Source organism: Durio zibethinus, chromosome 13 (genome assembly GCF_047325235.1).
Source record: "Durio zibethinus cultivar Kanyao isolate XHJ-2024 chromosome 13, ASM4732523v1, whole genome shotgun sequence".
NCBI classification, from domain to species: domain Eukaryota; kingdom Viridiplantae; phylum Streptophyta; class Magnoliopsida; order Malvales; family Malvaceae; genus Durio; species Durio zibethinus.
Window position 1 is genome coordinate 19257355 of NC_143174.1, and position 14896 is coordinate 19272250.

General features: G+C 33.2%; 1 protein-coding gene across 4 annotated transcripts; it reads right to left on the reverse strand.

Annotated features, from left to right (window-relative positions):
* Positions 1-535: 535 nt before the first annotated feature.
* LOC111302912 (protein ENHANCED DISEASE RESISTANCE 2-like) lies at positions 536-13733 on the reverse strand. Of its 4 annotated transcripts, none has more exons than XR_002691682.2 (22): positions 13271-13733; positions 12059-12133; positions 11733-11786; positions 10764-10829; positions 10583-10641; positions 9966-10042; positions 8975-9100; positions 8478-8512; positions 7975-8075; positions 7799-7894; positions 7444-7508; positions 7258-7329; positions 6745-6915; positions 5980-6182; positions 5793-5859; positions 5381-5556; positions 4543-4644; positions 3259-3306; positions 2528-2685; positions 2342-2437; positions 1774-1875; positions 536-913 (listed from the first exon to the last, which is right to left on the reverse strand). XR_002691682.2 is itself a non-coding variant. In XM_022898797.2 (22 exons), exons 1-22 carry the CDS (start codon positions 13568-13570, stop codon positions 821-823), a joined length of 2328 nt encoding a protein of 775 aa, XP_022754532.2. In that variant the 5' UTR covers positions 13571-13733; the 3' UTR covers positions 536-820. The 4 variants fall into 4 exon arrangements, 3 of the variants coding, with proteins under 3 accessions (XP_022754532.2, XP_022754534.2, XP_022754535.2); XM_022898797.2 differs by having other exon boundaries at positions 2528-2671; XM_022898799.2 differs by lacking the exon at positions 3259-3306 and having other exon boundaries at positions 2528-2671.
* Positions 13734-14896: the final 1163 nt, after the last annotated feature.

Here is a 14896-nt window from a genome sequence, read left to right on the forward strand (position 1 = left end):
CTCAGGAAGTTGAAATTTAATTTCAAAGTAGTCATTGCCAAGGTCAATAGTATAAGATTTACCTTGTTGGAGTTTCCAAATTAGGTTGTGTTTATGGACAAGGTACTGGTAACCTACAGTTTTGCCAACAACTTTAATGACGAGGATTTTAGCCCAACTTGACACCATGCACTGCTTGTCTGCCTTTGAGAGGGTGACGCTGACAATATCTTGATCGTGATCATGATCTGTGACTTGACTGTCTTCTTCTTCAGAGTCAGTTTCCATACCGTCGCTTTCTGACTGGTACGAAGGTTGGAGATGATACCATAACTTGCACCCACGAGGGAGTCTTTATAAGAAACAATCGAACGGGCTGATGCGGACAAAGTTTCTGTAACATTTATTAGATTTCCCTTTACCTTTTTGGTGCTCCGGTAAAGTTCAGCTTCTTCATCGATGGAAAGAGTGTTTTTAGCCATTTTATATCAAGATGCCTCTAGTTACCAGATTTTCTAAATTGCTTGTAAGGGTTGATTGCTGTTAGAAAGTAAAGTTGAGTGAAGAAGCAGGAATTGATTCTTTCAATTACTGTTTTTCGTTGCTTTGCAGTGCCCAAATTATGGTAAGTAACCATCCCCAAAATCCAAATAGGAGGGGATAACGCTAGTCCCCTTAAATCAAGTAAACTGCATGCTGAAAAGATAAAAACTTTGGAAGCCAACTCATCAATAATCTTACACTATACCACATGAGACATTTAAAAATGGAGCCTACTCGTAGTGATGGCAACCTTGGAGCACAATATGCGTAAAAACCCGCATACGAGGAGTGGCAAACGTCAAACATCCAGCGGCACAGCAGATTCAAGCCGCACACGATTCAGTCGAACGGTGCCGAGAATGTACTCTGGCAATTCTGCCTCTTCCTTTGCCTGCAGATGGAGCAAGCGTCAATTATCTAAGCTTCAGACGTTTATTTTTAAGGGAACAAAATAGAAAGAATTCAACCTTACTGAGCACTTTAGATATCTAGTGTGTATTTCTGTAGTACTTTCATCATTCTGTGACTAAACATGATTATGAATTTCAAAATAATAGAGGATATTGTTCAAAGAATAATTAGTTGAACACGAAGAAACAAGGTGAAATTTTGTTCAGAGTGAAAAAAATAAGGATTTTCTAAAACTTAATAAGCAGCCAAAATTTTGGAGTTTTTTTCTTAACCGGTTGGTTGTCTACAAAGATACTATCGGCAGAAAAACCATGACGACCTATATACACTAAAATTGTTTATTTCAGGGAAGTTACAGCCGCAACAAGATCCAACCGAAAAAAAAAACCAAAAAAATTGTGCATTTCATTACTGTACCATAGAAAAGCAACAAATTGTTTGGTGCTTGATGCTTGCAAACAGCAATATAAAAAACCACACAACCCAGAGCTAAAATGCTTGAGAAACTCCTACAATCTCAAGTTAGACAAGAAAAAAATTCATAAGAAAGGGGCTGTTTAGAGTGCTTTTTGTTTTCTGTTTTGTTCCCAAAACACATTGTGAAAACTGAAAACTTTCCCTAGTCTGGAGAACAGAAAAATCTCAGTAGACAGAGTTTCCAAACATGCCCAAAGGTTTCAGAGATTATTCAAACAGCAAATTCACAAAATTCACTTGACATTGCATTATAATTAACCATAAAAAAATCCTAACCATTTACAAGATCAGGTCTATTCCAAAAAAGAAGCCCACATAAAAATCAGTACTTTCACAGATTAACAGCGCAAAAAAGGCACAAACCTCAATTAATATTGCAAGATCTACTACTAAGCTTGTGACATATCCAAGAACAAGGCCAATAACACTTCTTGCTACTGATGATGACCCAATATCCACGTCAATCTGCATAGTAGAAGATACAGCAACAGTATCATCAAGATCAGAAAGTCATCATCTAACAAGTCAATAAAATCAATACCAGTGAAAGATTGCAAATCAACTTCGGAAATTGCAAGAATAGGCATTAACTTCTCAATATAGAAATATACTACAGATAATTGCACTATATACCACTGCAGTGGAACTTCTAAGATTATAAAGATATCTAAAGACTTTAGATCCAGCCACTACCTAGGCTTCAAAATTATAATAACATTTGCAGACTTGGTCTATGAGATTCCAAATTCCCACTTGATCCTATGCAGTTAATGCATGCTTAATGTAAACCATGAAATACTATCTATGTTTTTCATATATTTGTAGTTTATCGATGAAGTGCATCATTTCACGCCTAAATAAAATGTGGATGCAGCACTCACTGGCTTGCCTACTGAGGCAAGGAAATTAGCAAAAACTGAGGTTGAATTACCTCCAGAAAGTTGTCTTGTCTGAAATATTTGCAGGTAACAGCTTTCCCAAGCAGGCAGGCTTTCGTTCCAACGGCACGCTTGACCATCCAATACCCCTGTGCATTTGAAAATAAATGAGCTTTTCAATAGCATTAAAACAGATAGATAAAATCCACTTGAAATGTTTACAATATAGCATATCATACCTCAACAATGCTTGGTATCAGTTTAAATCTTGCATCACGAAACATATCCATTCCATCCACAAACTTTCCCAATAGAGAATTTTTATTCACAGGCCTTTCAGCAGCATAATAGAGGACCAAACTATAGTTTGGTTTTGCAGGAACCTGAAAGAGAGACACTAAAACATATATCCTATTTGAAATACCAAAATGAAACTTGTTGCAATCAAAAATAGAATTCCATTAAAATTCTCCCCAAGCTACAACTATTCCCATTGTCATCCCCCAAAGCTGGCATTCTTGGGAGAAAAGTGGAAACAAGAAGCAAATCTAAAGGCAAGAGAGTGATCTTAGTTCACCGTCCACAACAATAAAATTTGTTGAAAATTTTCCACTTTCATCTTCATATCATCCACTATATGCATGCCTATTTCTAGATTAGCATTTCTTCAAATGAACTCATAATATTGTGTTTAGTAACTATGGCCTAAGTATCATTACCGATAATGATCCCATCAGAGCAGGGTCCTAAAGGTCAGAAACTGAAACCTATATGTCCCAAGCAAACAACTTTCTGCTCTTAATGGTTAGTTTCTACAGAAGTAAGATGTAAGCCTTTAACATAGAACAGTGTTCATGACTGTCTTATGCATTGTAGGAAAGAGGTCAATAAAAGTTCCCAGTATATAACAGGTATTTTGTTCAAAAACATTGTACTGATAAAGAAGGTTGAACTGCATCCACATGCCTACCTCGAGATTAATCACAAGGATAAACGGAAGCGTTTTTCCTGCATCTGACTGAAAATGAAAAATAGCAGTTAGGTCATAACTCATAAAACTGTTCTTCAATTATGCAAAACCATGCATGATAGCTCAAATATTCTCAAATTAGCTTGTTCCATCTGGAAAGGAACTTTTTCTGTCCAGTGTGACAGAGAATATGACAGTGAGTTAATTATTTTTAAAACAAATGCCCAACACATTAGGAACACAAAGATGCAATAATAAACAGTTTGGTAGTCTCAAAACAAATTATATAGTCCCCAATGGGAGTAGCATACTATTTGCTAAGGGATATTATCCTAAGTATAAACAGTTAATTTCCAAACTGAAACAAAAAACTTAAGATCTAAAAATCTGCCAGGCATTTGATAGCTGTTTCGCCAAGTCTCTTAATAAATAGGAGATGAGTGCCGTTGAGATGAGGATGCTGCAATGGCCGTGTGGGTATACAAGAAAAGATTAGACAACAAACAGATGATTTGAAAAGACAGGGTTAGTGAAATCACAAGAGAGGGAGATACGGTGAAAGTGGGAAAGGGCTTTGTTTAGCATTGTTAGACGTAGAAATATAAATGGTTTGACAAAATATAATTTGAAGAAATTAATCACTATATAGATTGCCAAAAAAACTGAAAACTTCAAAGCTTTCCATTGTCAGTTTTAAAATTGTTTCATCCAGTCTAAAAGGCTAACCAAGTTTGGGAAAAAATATGAAAATCTCAACTGAAGGCACCTTTTCCTTTTTATTCCAGCTCAGAACTCTCAGAAGGAAATGTAATAAAGAGTAACAAGCATACCAAATTGACTTTCTGCTACAACAATATGGTTCATTCATTTAATTATCATACAGAATCAAGGCTAAAGATGACTTTTAAGGAACAAGAATATATATTTTATAATCCAAACCTAAAAAATATATAAAATTTTGCTTAGAATAAAAAAGTATACCTTTAGCATAGGAATAGCTTAGCCATAGCATGAAAATTTGTGAAACCCAGAAAGATACTGATTCCCGTTATGGATTTTAGCACTCAAATTTGAGAATGTAAAATACACATAGATCAAGAAGGATTGGATAAAATTATATTAGTCTTGACTTTTCTACATAATGACTGTTGAAAGTATATTAAAAAATAAACACCAAAAGCCATCATTAAATGCAGCAAATTTGCTAAGAATGAAGCAACTTCACATGATGTTAATAAATACTTGCAAAGAAAGGGGAGCAAAGTATGAAACCTAGCATAATACCTGAACTAGACACCTTGGATGCAATGCAATTTTATCTGTGGCTTTATCGACCTTGAACCAGTCAACAGCTATTAGCTTGAGAAGGGGATCTGCACCCATTACCTGCGAAATGGTTTATATTGTTACTTAATTGATTCTCTGCAGAACAACTATTATCTCAGCAAGAACAAGGAATGTGAGGCACACATCCCAGATATACTAAACAACAGGAGGGCTGTCAGTTATGAAATAAAAAGAAAATTTTCATCATAGGAAAAGCCATAATTTCTCATTTGTATTGAAAGCTGCAGATTGCACAACAGCAAACACATTAAGCCAAGATGATTACAGTTTAAAAGCAATCAAAGAACTCGTACAATAAGAAAGATAAAATTAATAAATGGATCAAAATGTACTAATAATTCAAACAAAGCACATGAAACTACTGAACTAAACAATAGGGTTTCAACTTTAAAACAAAACAAAGAATACAACAGTAAGACAGCAAATACTGCTAATGCATACACATGTAAAGCCCATTTCAGTCGATTAATCAATTTTAGAAACCAAACCAGCCTAGATTAGGTAAAGGGAACTAAATCAAACCCATCGTTACCAAAATTACTGGCAAACAGAAGCACAGATATAAACTCAGGATGAAAACCAAATGAATAACACTACTCTCCAAGCAGAAACCACCAGTTATTCGGATATGTATCTCATTTGGCCATACTAATATACCAGAAAATCTTATTTCATGCTTTGATGTTATAAGATGATGAGATAGAATGCACTCAAAACAAATAAAACAAGAAGGAAAAATACATGTCAAATGATTTTGAAGAAAAGAAAAGCTCACCTTGGCATTATCTTTTAAGTAAGTCTTTCCTCTTATCATAAATCCCCTACCGCTAGGAGAAGTCCAACAATTTGAATCAGCTTCATCCTTTCCTTTGTGGAGGGTACCATTGAATTGACTAGCATCAACATGCACAGGAGGTACACTAGGATCTAATTCTTTATTTGCATCTGGAGCTACATCCACAGTGACCCAATACTTAGCATACTTAATAGTTCATAGTGAAATTAAGGATACGAGATTTTTTAAGCTATAAGCTATAATTATTTGTTACTGACACAACTAAAAATGCAAAAAGAATGCATAAACCAATAGCAAAAGATTTCCTCAATAAAATCTTCCTTTTCAAATAAAAAGTAAAATGTAAAAGTAAATTATCTTTCCCAACACAAATTTTCAGAGAAGAAAGAACCTGAAGCTTGCTTCAAAGCTAAGCTTGAGATGGCCCAAGATACATTCTTCAGCTTAATTTTCTTTTCCTGATAAGTTAAGACCAAACAATCAATGATAATTGGGTTACATCAATCCACTAATAGCTTCTTTTTGGATGACGGGGATGCACTTGTTTTTTTCAATGAGGTTAAGAGGAATGGGATTACCTTCTTGTCTGCATCATCCTTGCTCTCTTCATCTTCTGATGATGAAGAAGAATCACCGGTAATTGCATCATAGAATTCATCCTGAAGTTCTACATCCTCAAACTCGCCACTGGAAGTTGAACCATCAGAAAGTTTTGATTGGACAACCATGGTGGAAGAGTCAAAATTGAGTGATGGATTTGCTCCAATATATTCCTTTAAACCTGAAACAAGATTTACTAGGAAACATAACTGCACTGCAGTGACTGTGACATAAATGATATCAGTGACAAAACCCTGCAGGTTTTGATTCAGCTGTTAATATTGTTTTTTACAATAATTCTTGAATTTTTGTCATTTATGATCTCATTGTCACCAGCATTCTATGTCTGTGCATAATGTGAGTAAAGAAAAGTACTTCTTTCTAGTCACACTGTCAGAAAGTCATGTAATGTATACTCATCATAAACCTATAAAGTGGTTGAGACAAACATCAATCCAGTCATCGAATCTATCACTAGAGAGATAAATGAAAGAGTTCTATGCCGCCTTGACTTGAAAGTCCTAGGGATAGTAAAGAATAGTTGCATATGTTGGAGATCAGTGAAGTAAGGTTGTCTTAGCTGATCAAGTCTCTAAAATGCACAAAAATTTCTGAAAGCCCACCCGTCAAACAGAGATCTCAGAACTGATTTAGTGAGACAACAAAATCTAGATGTCTTAAGCCATTAACTATTAATATCAGATCACAAGTTAGATAATAAGGACTTGATTAGATAACTAAACCTGCCACTTGGGATAATAAAGCATATGGGATGGTCTTCTCAAACTTGGAGCAGCTGTTTTTCTTCCACCTACACCATCCAGCAGTATGAATCTCCAACATCTGCGTTACAAGGCATTTTGTAGTGTTTGAACCCATGGGTGCATTTAAACTTCTAATCTCCCAAGTAGACGCTGCCATCCATACATATATACATATATAAATTATGAATAGATAAACAAGATTTAAAACAAGCATAAGGTCTCTTTCCTAATGTAACCTATGAAAGAGTTATCTTGCAGTGCTCCATAGCTGTAACTACTACCTTATAAATAATTGAGTACCAGAGAATGGAAACTTGACGTCTAAAAGCAGCATTTGCTGCTACCAATAGAAAATATAGAAAAAGAAATCATATTTATGGATCAATAAATCCCTTCAAATTTTGATCTAGAGAAAGTACAGAGATCCAGAGAAGAAAAATAACAATGCTTCAGAGAGAAAATATTTTTCCATCTAAGAATACAAATTCTTACGATTAATAGTTGTACGTCGGTATCCAGATCTTGGAGGCTGCTTCTTATGTTCAGCTGGAAATTGCAAAATTGCTGCCAACAAAAAATATCTTATATGTGAGCGAAGTAGAGGCAACCAACATCTTGAATTTCATACAAGTATAAATAAACTCAAAATGTTATAATGTTATAAGCATATTCTCTTACTGTATGCACCATCTTGCCCTCGAAACCATTGCCTAGAGAAGACAAAATCTCTCTTGGATTGCCATCTAGAAAACATGCAATAAGACAAATAAATGCAAGCCAATGGCAAAAGAGACAAGATAGATTCATGCCAATTTGATTAGCTGTTGATTAACGGAGGAACCTAATATCGTTCAACCTTTAATTATCCTTTTTTATGAGAAAATTAAATGTTGTAAATACATCAAACCAATCAGAAGTGCAAACTATGGATGTGCTTGATAAAAATCACTTCATATCTTAGTACATATGCATGACACGCTGTTTCCGAATGGTTCTTCAAAGAGAATAACTAGTCCATTCTGAAAAAAATTACCGAGTAAGATATTTTGGATCATAAGTTCCGTAGATAACATCATAGTGTCCATCATAGGAAACTATCAGCTCCAAGTCACCTGTCAACATATCCCACCTGTGAAGATAGTTAGTAGAGAAACTAAACTTGCATTACTGGGAAATATGAAGTCAAGGAACCTAGGTGGAACAACTTACTCATATCTCCTATGGCGGTCGAGATTTAAGATTACTTCAAAAACAGTATCTGCGCTTGCATCTACAAGAGCAACAGCCTTCACAAGAGCACCCTTTCCACTCTACAAATAGTTCAAAGAACATCTTAAAGAAGGCTTGAGTCATTCATCTCACGAAGAGAAATTTAAAACTTTAATATTCTAGAGGAACACAAAGAAAATTGTGTTCAATGATAATTTTAAGGCAAAAAAAAAAAGCTGCAGCAACACAGGAATTCAGATATTTTAGATCTACAAGTTCAATAAGCAATATCTGTAAACTGCATGTTTAGCATTGAATTAAGTTTTTAACCGCTATACTGGTAATCTGAAGTTGTGATATATGTGATATGTTCCTGAATGTATTATCTCCACAAAGTGAATGGGATAAGGCTAAAGTTCCAATAAATATGTGGGAATTTCCATAATGATGCCTATCCTAAATAAAAAATAAAATGAAATAATTAAGTATGATCATATAAATACCTTCGAATCAGCCACATCCTCAAAGATTCTAATACCTGAAACCATATAGAAATCAAACTATTAGATGGTTATAGAAAAATGTTTCTCCATTAGGACCATTCCATTTTCTTAGCATATTGAGACTCAAAATAACATACTATCCTTTATAAACGGTGAAATCTTTCATTCTTCATATCTTAAAGAGAGGAAATTTAGAAATCTTATTTCGACATGCTCAGAAACCAGCCCTCCCAAATTATAAAGCTTAAGCAGTTTTAGCAAATAGAATTGTTAAAAGAACATGATTAGATTGCTGTAAGCCATTAACAGTGAGATTATGAGGAATACACCATTACCGTTTTTCCAGTTCTATATGGATTATTGTCTGCCTTGCTTTTATATATCATTACCCTAATCCAAGATTTTCATTATATTGGTATCCTTTACTCCTTTTTATCTTGTCAATTTTCTTGAATTAATGCATTTCATTTAACCAAAAAAAGGTATATGAAGTATACCATTGACCGTACGAACACATTTCCATTCATGTGCTTCAATTGCATCTCCAAACTCCCCTTTAAAGTATCCATCAGACGTACCATTACCATCCAAGTTCGAGGTTTGCCGTAAAAGCATCTCCGGACCTGTGAACAGCCAAAATAAAAGAAACTGAAAATTATAAATCAGCACTACAAAATTATTACATTAAGCTGAAAAATCATTAATATATACTTATTGGAAACATAAAAAGTTATCGGATTAAATCAAATAGAAGAACCTCAATGAGGAAAATGTTTTTGGAAAGAAAAGGTCCTTCATATCAATAAAATTCCTAAATTTAACTTTTCATTTCCTAGCAATTTTAATGCTTGAATAAGACATGATAATGTTTTTTCGATCTCTCGAAATCATCAATTTTCTAGAATTTTTTTTTCAAGGGTGTTCTCTATGTTTCACATGACAAAAATGCTCAATATGCCACCCCTGAAACTCCTAACACCAAGGTATGTTCAAATTTAAGAAATCATTATCTTGATTTTCAATATGTCACAAAGTTTGCTTTCTCAGAACTATCGAATTGAACTAACTTGGGATGTGCACTTAAATTTTTATCACCTTCATTTAAGATGGGAAAATTCCACCAAGACTCAGCTAAAATACACCAAATATGGAATGGAGACTATAAGATGCAGCATTCTCCTTATCTAAAGACTCAAGCACGAAGCATTAGCTTACCATGATTCAACCATAATTTTATGGTAATATCTAAAAGGTGCAGATGGTAAAGTGCATTTGAAATGTTTTTATATAATCATTTATGTGAGGAAGCATGCTAACTATGATACATTAAGAGGTTATTTTATATCACAAAGTGGACATAAAAGAATCTTCTTTGAATATTAAAAGCTAAAAAAAAAAAAAAAAAAAGAGGGACAAACCAAACTTCTCTTTTTGAACCTTAAAAGATGCAACGGCCCAAAATCAAAATGATGGCAAATACCAGCTCACCTTGTCCAATTCTTATAAGCTTTTTTAAACCATGCGCATACCGCCTTACTCGAGGTCGACGGCCTTCCAAATCAATACTTCAGAATAAACGGCAGAGTAATTTATTTTTCTTTCAGAAAACAATGTAACGAAGCATAATACTTAGAAGCATTTAGGAATCAAATTGATTTTGTTACAAGTAGCTACTAGCTGCTATACGTTCTAGCTCAGCTATAGAGTCAAAATAAACATATATATATAATATATATTATAATAGATACATACATACATACATACATATACATATACATATACATATACATATATATATATATATACACACACATATGAAATCACCAGACAATATACCAAAACCAAAATTATAGCCTCAACTTAAGTTACATCAAAGGACTATATAGTTATACTGCATCTAATTCCTCTCACAGATACGCATCCTTCCATTCGTAGTCTCTTCTCAACCTATCAATTGGAATCTATTAATGGACTTTTGTCCCACAATCTACATAAATACAATTAGTTACCCATAAAATTTGTCTAAAATCAGTCTTTAACTATTAGTCTATTAGCTAACTCAAGTAAGACCACTATAGCAAGATAGTCAAGGAAAAATAACTTACTCAGCCTCCACGTTTAATTTGTTTCTGGTACTACCTCCTCTTAAAAGCTCATATTCAGCCTGTCAAAATAGGTAGCTGATTATGTGAATAGATAGGAAAAAAATCATGAGAGCAAAACAAGTTCTTCTCTTCTAAGAAAGCAACCACATATATGAATCAAACCATTTTAAATGACTTGTACCTGTTGCTTGGCGTGATCAAATGCCTCCATCCAATTTCGAGCTTCCCCAGCTGTGGAACAAGCAATCTTGAAGCAGAAAAACACTAAGTTAGTCAAGAGCCATTTCAGAGCACAAGACTATCTAACCATTAATAAGAAAGAAAAGTATTGTCCGCAGAGAAAAGTAAAAAATTGTCTTTTTCCCTATGCCATGGAGTAGACATCACAGGAGAACCAACAAAATGCATCATGGATTCACTACATAACATGAAGGATTAACAGCCATGATTTTGAAGAAAGGATAAAATATGGTTTTGGTTACTGAAACAATGAAAATTATGGGAGCAAGGTAATCAGGATATTAGAGCAAAGCAAATTATATTTCACAAAGACAGGTACAAGAGGTTTTCCTTTTGACTCTTGCAGGAGATTAGGGGGCCATTATCTCTTTCTTAGCAGAATGATTCAAAGAGGGATTATTGCTGCACCCAATGGCAGTTTGAAGTTGAAAAAGAACAAAGTGGCTCTGCTTGTCAGCTCTAACCAGTTCCAAGTGATTCAATTACACTTTAAAAAAAAAAAGGCAGCCAAAAAGGTAATAAATGAGTCCATCAGGTATCATTTTACTGGGATGCCCATAAAAAATAGTAGGCCAGATAAGACTAACAGGTATTATCTTGTCATAATCACATCATTCCCTTCAATACTACATATAGACTAGAGGAAGTACTTATAAACCTCTCATGCAGTTACTGAACCCAACCAAATATCTTTTGACATGTTTCAAAATTAATTGTAGGGAGAGAGAAAAAAAAAAAGTGAGCCAAGACAAGCATGCTATCACCCAAAACATTTGTATAACCTACCCACAATTTCCAACAACTCAACAAAGTTAAATATTATACATACAAACAGAATGTCATTTGTCATGCAAAATAAAAGCCAGTATCTAGCAATCATTATCAATTCAATTGTGTGAAGCAAACTTACTTCTCCTTTCTTGGACTCATCCAATCGATTGTAAAACTGTATAACATAGAGATCCTATAAATGGTTAACAAAAGAAAACTGTTAAGCACAACATCAAGTTTCATTATTGATTGTCCATAAAAACATTAATATAATCAATCGAGAAGCAAACCATGGAGTGATCCAACATAAGAAAACAGTTCAGACGATCAAACACTAAAAAGTGAAAGTGGGAAAAAGAAAACTAGAAAAGAACCACAACGTACTATCTGAGAGCAAGTTTTTGAAAAAAAAAAATTGTGAATAATAACTATAAACAAATCAAATGATAATTAATATATACTCACCCCATTTCTGACTTTTCGACGCCCTAACTCCTCCACCATCATTGTAGGTCCTATGACACCCTTCCTAATAGGTCTCTGGACAAGGAACATATTAGCAACCAACAACAATTAAATTGGAAGAGTGGTCTAACCCACATAAATTAAGTAATTGTTCCTTAATGCACAATGGCAAGAGATAGTAATGAAAACTGTCCAAGAGAATTAAAAAAAAAAGATTCCATATATAATATTGTATTTGAAGATCTCTCATAAATCACCATTATAATAAATAAAGGATCTCCTTTTGAATGAACAAAGAAAAAAAGCCTTCAATTTAATCTTTGTAATTAGTGGCCTATCTGAGCTGCGAAGTTCTCATAATAGATGACAGTTCTACAGTCAAAGGCCCCAAAGTAGAGTAAGAGGACTTTACAAGCCAAATTTCATAACAATGTAATGGCAAGTTAAATTCTATAAAGAACTGAAATCCAAACTTCTAAAGAATACAATAGTGAATCAATTTTAGTTAAATTATGTAATCATTAAAAAGGTCACAAATTACAAGCACAATAAAATATACTATTTATTTTCCCATTCAATAGACTCTCTGCATCTTTTTGAATGTTGTTTTATGAACTTTAATCAACTTCCTACAAACTGCAAAGCATCTAGCCTTTTAAGAATTTCACTCTGTTTTGAAATTTGAAGGATGCCCTAGAAGCAAATAAGTTAATTCTAGAGAAAAAAGCTACATATTCTCCCTCATCTTTCATTTTTCTTATCCAAGAAAACAAATATTAACATCTAAAGGAATCGACAAGATTCATAAGGTTTATAGATTTCACCAAACAGAAATGTGTTTAACCTTCTTTTCTCTTCCTATGCTTATGCTAAATTAGCTAAAGGCAGCAAATTCATTTTACTAATTTAACAAAAATTTGGAGATAGATCAAATATTTGGACCCAAGGTCAACAACCTCAATCTTCATCTCTCCACTTAATCTTAACCCATTCACTAAAACACCATAATTAAAAGGAAAACCACCTAAATAAATTTTCAATAGTCAATAATCAATATTCTACAACAGCTCAAGAATCCATAAAAGGAAATAAATCAAAATTTCACCATACTTAATTTAAAAATGAATAAAAAAAACCTATGCATAATCAAAAGAGATGCAATAAATTCAAAACAAAAGAGAGAGCAGAAAAAGAAAAAGTGACGTTCCTTACAATGCCGGGGTTCTCGTGAGGATCTCTTTTATACATCTCAACATATTTTCCCTTTATAAAGAGAAATCGAAGGCGGCAATACTCGTGGCCGATCGAGTTGAGTCCTATATGATAAACCCACCCAAAATATTCAAAAATCCCTTTCTCGTCACAGCTGATGCTTCGGCTATGCTTATGGTGATGAGCGTCGCCTTTTTTGCTATTATTACTGTTGTTGTTGTCGTTGCTGCAGCCATCGGACAATTCTTTCTCATGTCCTCCGTCACCACCCGCCTCCGTCAACACTGTCGTTGTTTCCATATTCTAAATTTTCCGTTTCAATGAAAAAAAAAATCAACTCAGATTTAATTTAAATTGATTCGAAGATTTTTCCATAAATTATTATAATAGATTTGATTTCGATTTGATTGAGAGCGTATCTGAGGGAGGGAACGAAAAGCAGAGAGCGGCCAGGGGAGGAAGTGAAACCTTTGTTTTGGCCACTTTTTTATGTAACGCGTTAGTAATGTGGGGTCCACTGTGCAGGTTGTTCATTTTGGTGAATTAACTGAACATGTGCAGAAGTGAATTCCATTAAAAAAATAGTTAGCAACTTGTCAAAGTTGCTGAGAAAAATCAAAAAAGTTTTTCGAACATTGATCTTGTACACGTGGTCAGCTTGTCCGGTTACGATCTTGCCATGCCAGCAATGAAATAGGTGATTTTGTGTGACGTGGGGAGATCTGATTGAACGATTTGGGACTGTCGGCATTGGAGTGGGAATCACACCCATGGCCATGGAAAGCGACCTTTACATGTCAATATCTCAAATGCCTCGATATTTCCTTTTCTTTTTTTTTTTTTCTTAATTTATAAAAAAAATGAATGTAATTCAGGTATATTTTTTGGTTGGTAGTAATAATTACATTAAGTTTCACTCGTTTGTTTAATTGAAAATAATTTTTTAAAAATAATTATTTTTTAAAAATTGAAGTTTTGTGTTGTTTGAATAATTTTGTGAAAAATATGATTCGATGTTTAAATATTTTTTTTTTAATTTTACATTTTCATCAAAGTAATATTCTTTACATAATTATTAAATAATATTTTTATATTTATTCAAAATAATAATAATAAATATCATAAATATAAAAATAATAATTAATAAATTAAAAAACAGGACATGATAAAACAATCATAATAAGATTTTAATATACATTATTTTGATTGTATGAGTTGACACTTTTTTTTTGTCATGGTTTTTTTAACATATATTACTTTGTTGTATGAGATGTTACTTTTTAGCATATATTATAATTATTTTATTGTGTTTGAGTTTTTTAATTTTCTCCATTGTTATTCTTAAACTTATGATGTTTGTTATTATTATTTTGGATAAATATAAAGATATTATTTTAATAATTATGTAAAAAATATTATCTTGATAAACATATAGATTTTTCAAAAAAAATTCAAACACCAAAAAATCATTTTCATAAGATCTTTCAAATAATAAAAAAAGCTTTTTTAAAAATAAATTCATTTTTCAAAAATTATTTTAAGTGAGACAAACGTAATTTTAATTTCTTTTACCTGAACTTTTATTATGAGTTTCATTAAAAAAAAAAAAAAACTTTTCTTGTCAGT

Bases quoted from the DNA above. Each gene is read 5' to 3' on its own strand.
- LOC111302912 (XM_022898797.2), bottom strand. From the start codon at position 13,570: ATGGAAACAACGACAGTGTTGACGGAGGCGGGTGGTGACGGAGGACAT. The intron at 8,076-8,477 runs GTATTTATATGA...AACTATTTGTAG, and splicing joins AGGATGTGGCTGATTCGAAG to AGTGGAAAGGGTGCTCTTGT. The intron at 2,672-3,258 runs GTAGGCATGTGG...TCTCTCTTTCAG, and splicing joins TCCTTGTGATTAATCTCGAG to GTTCCTGCAAAACCAAACTA.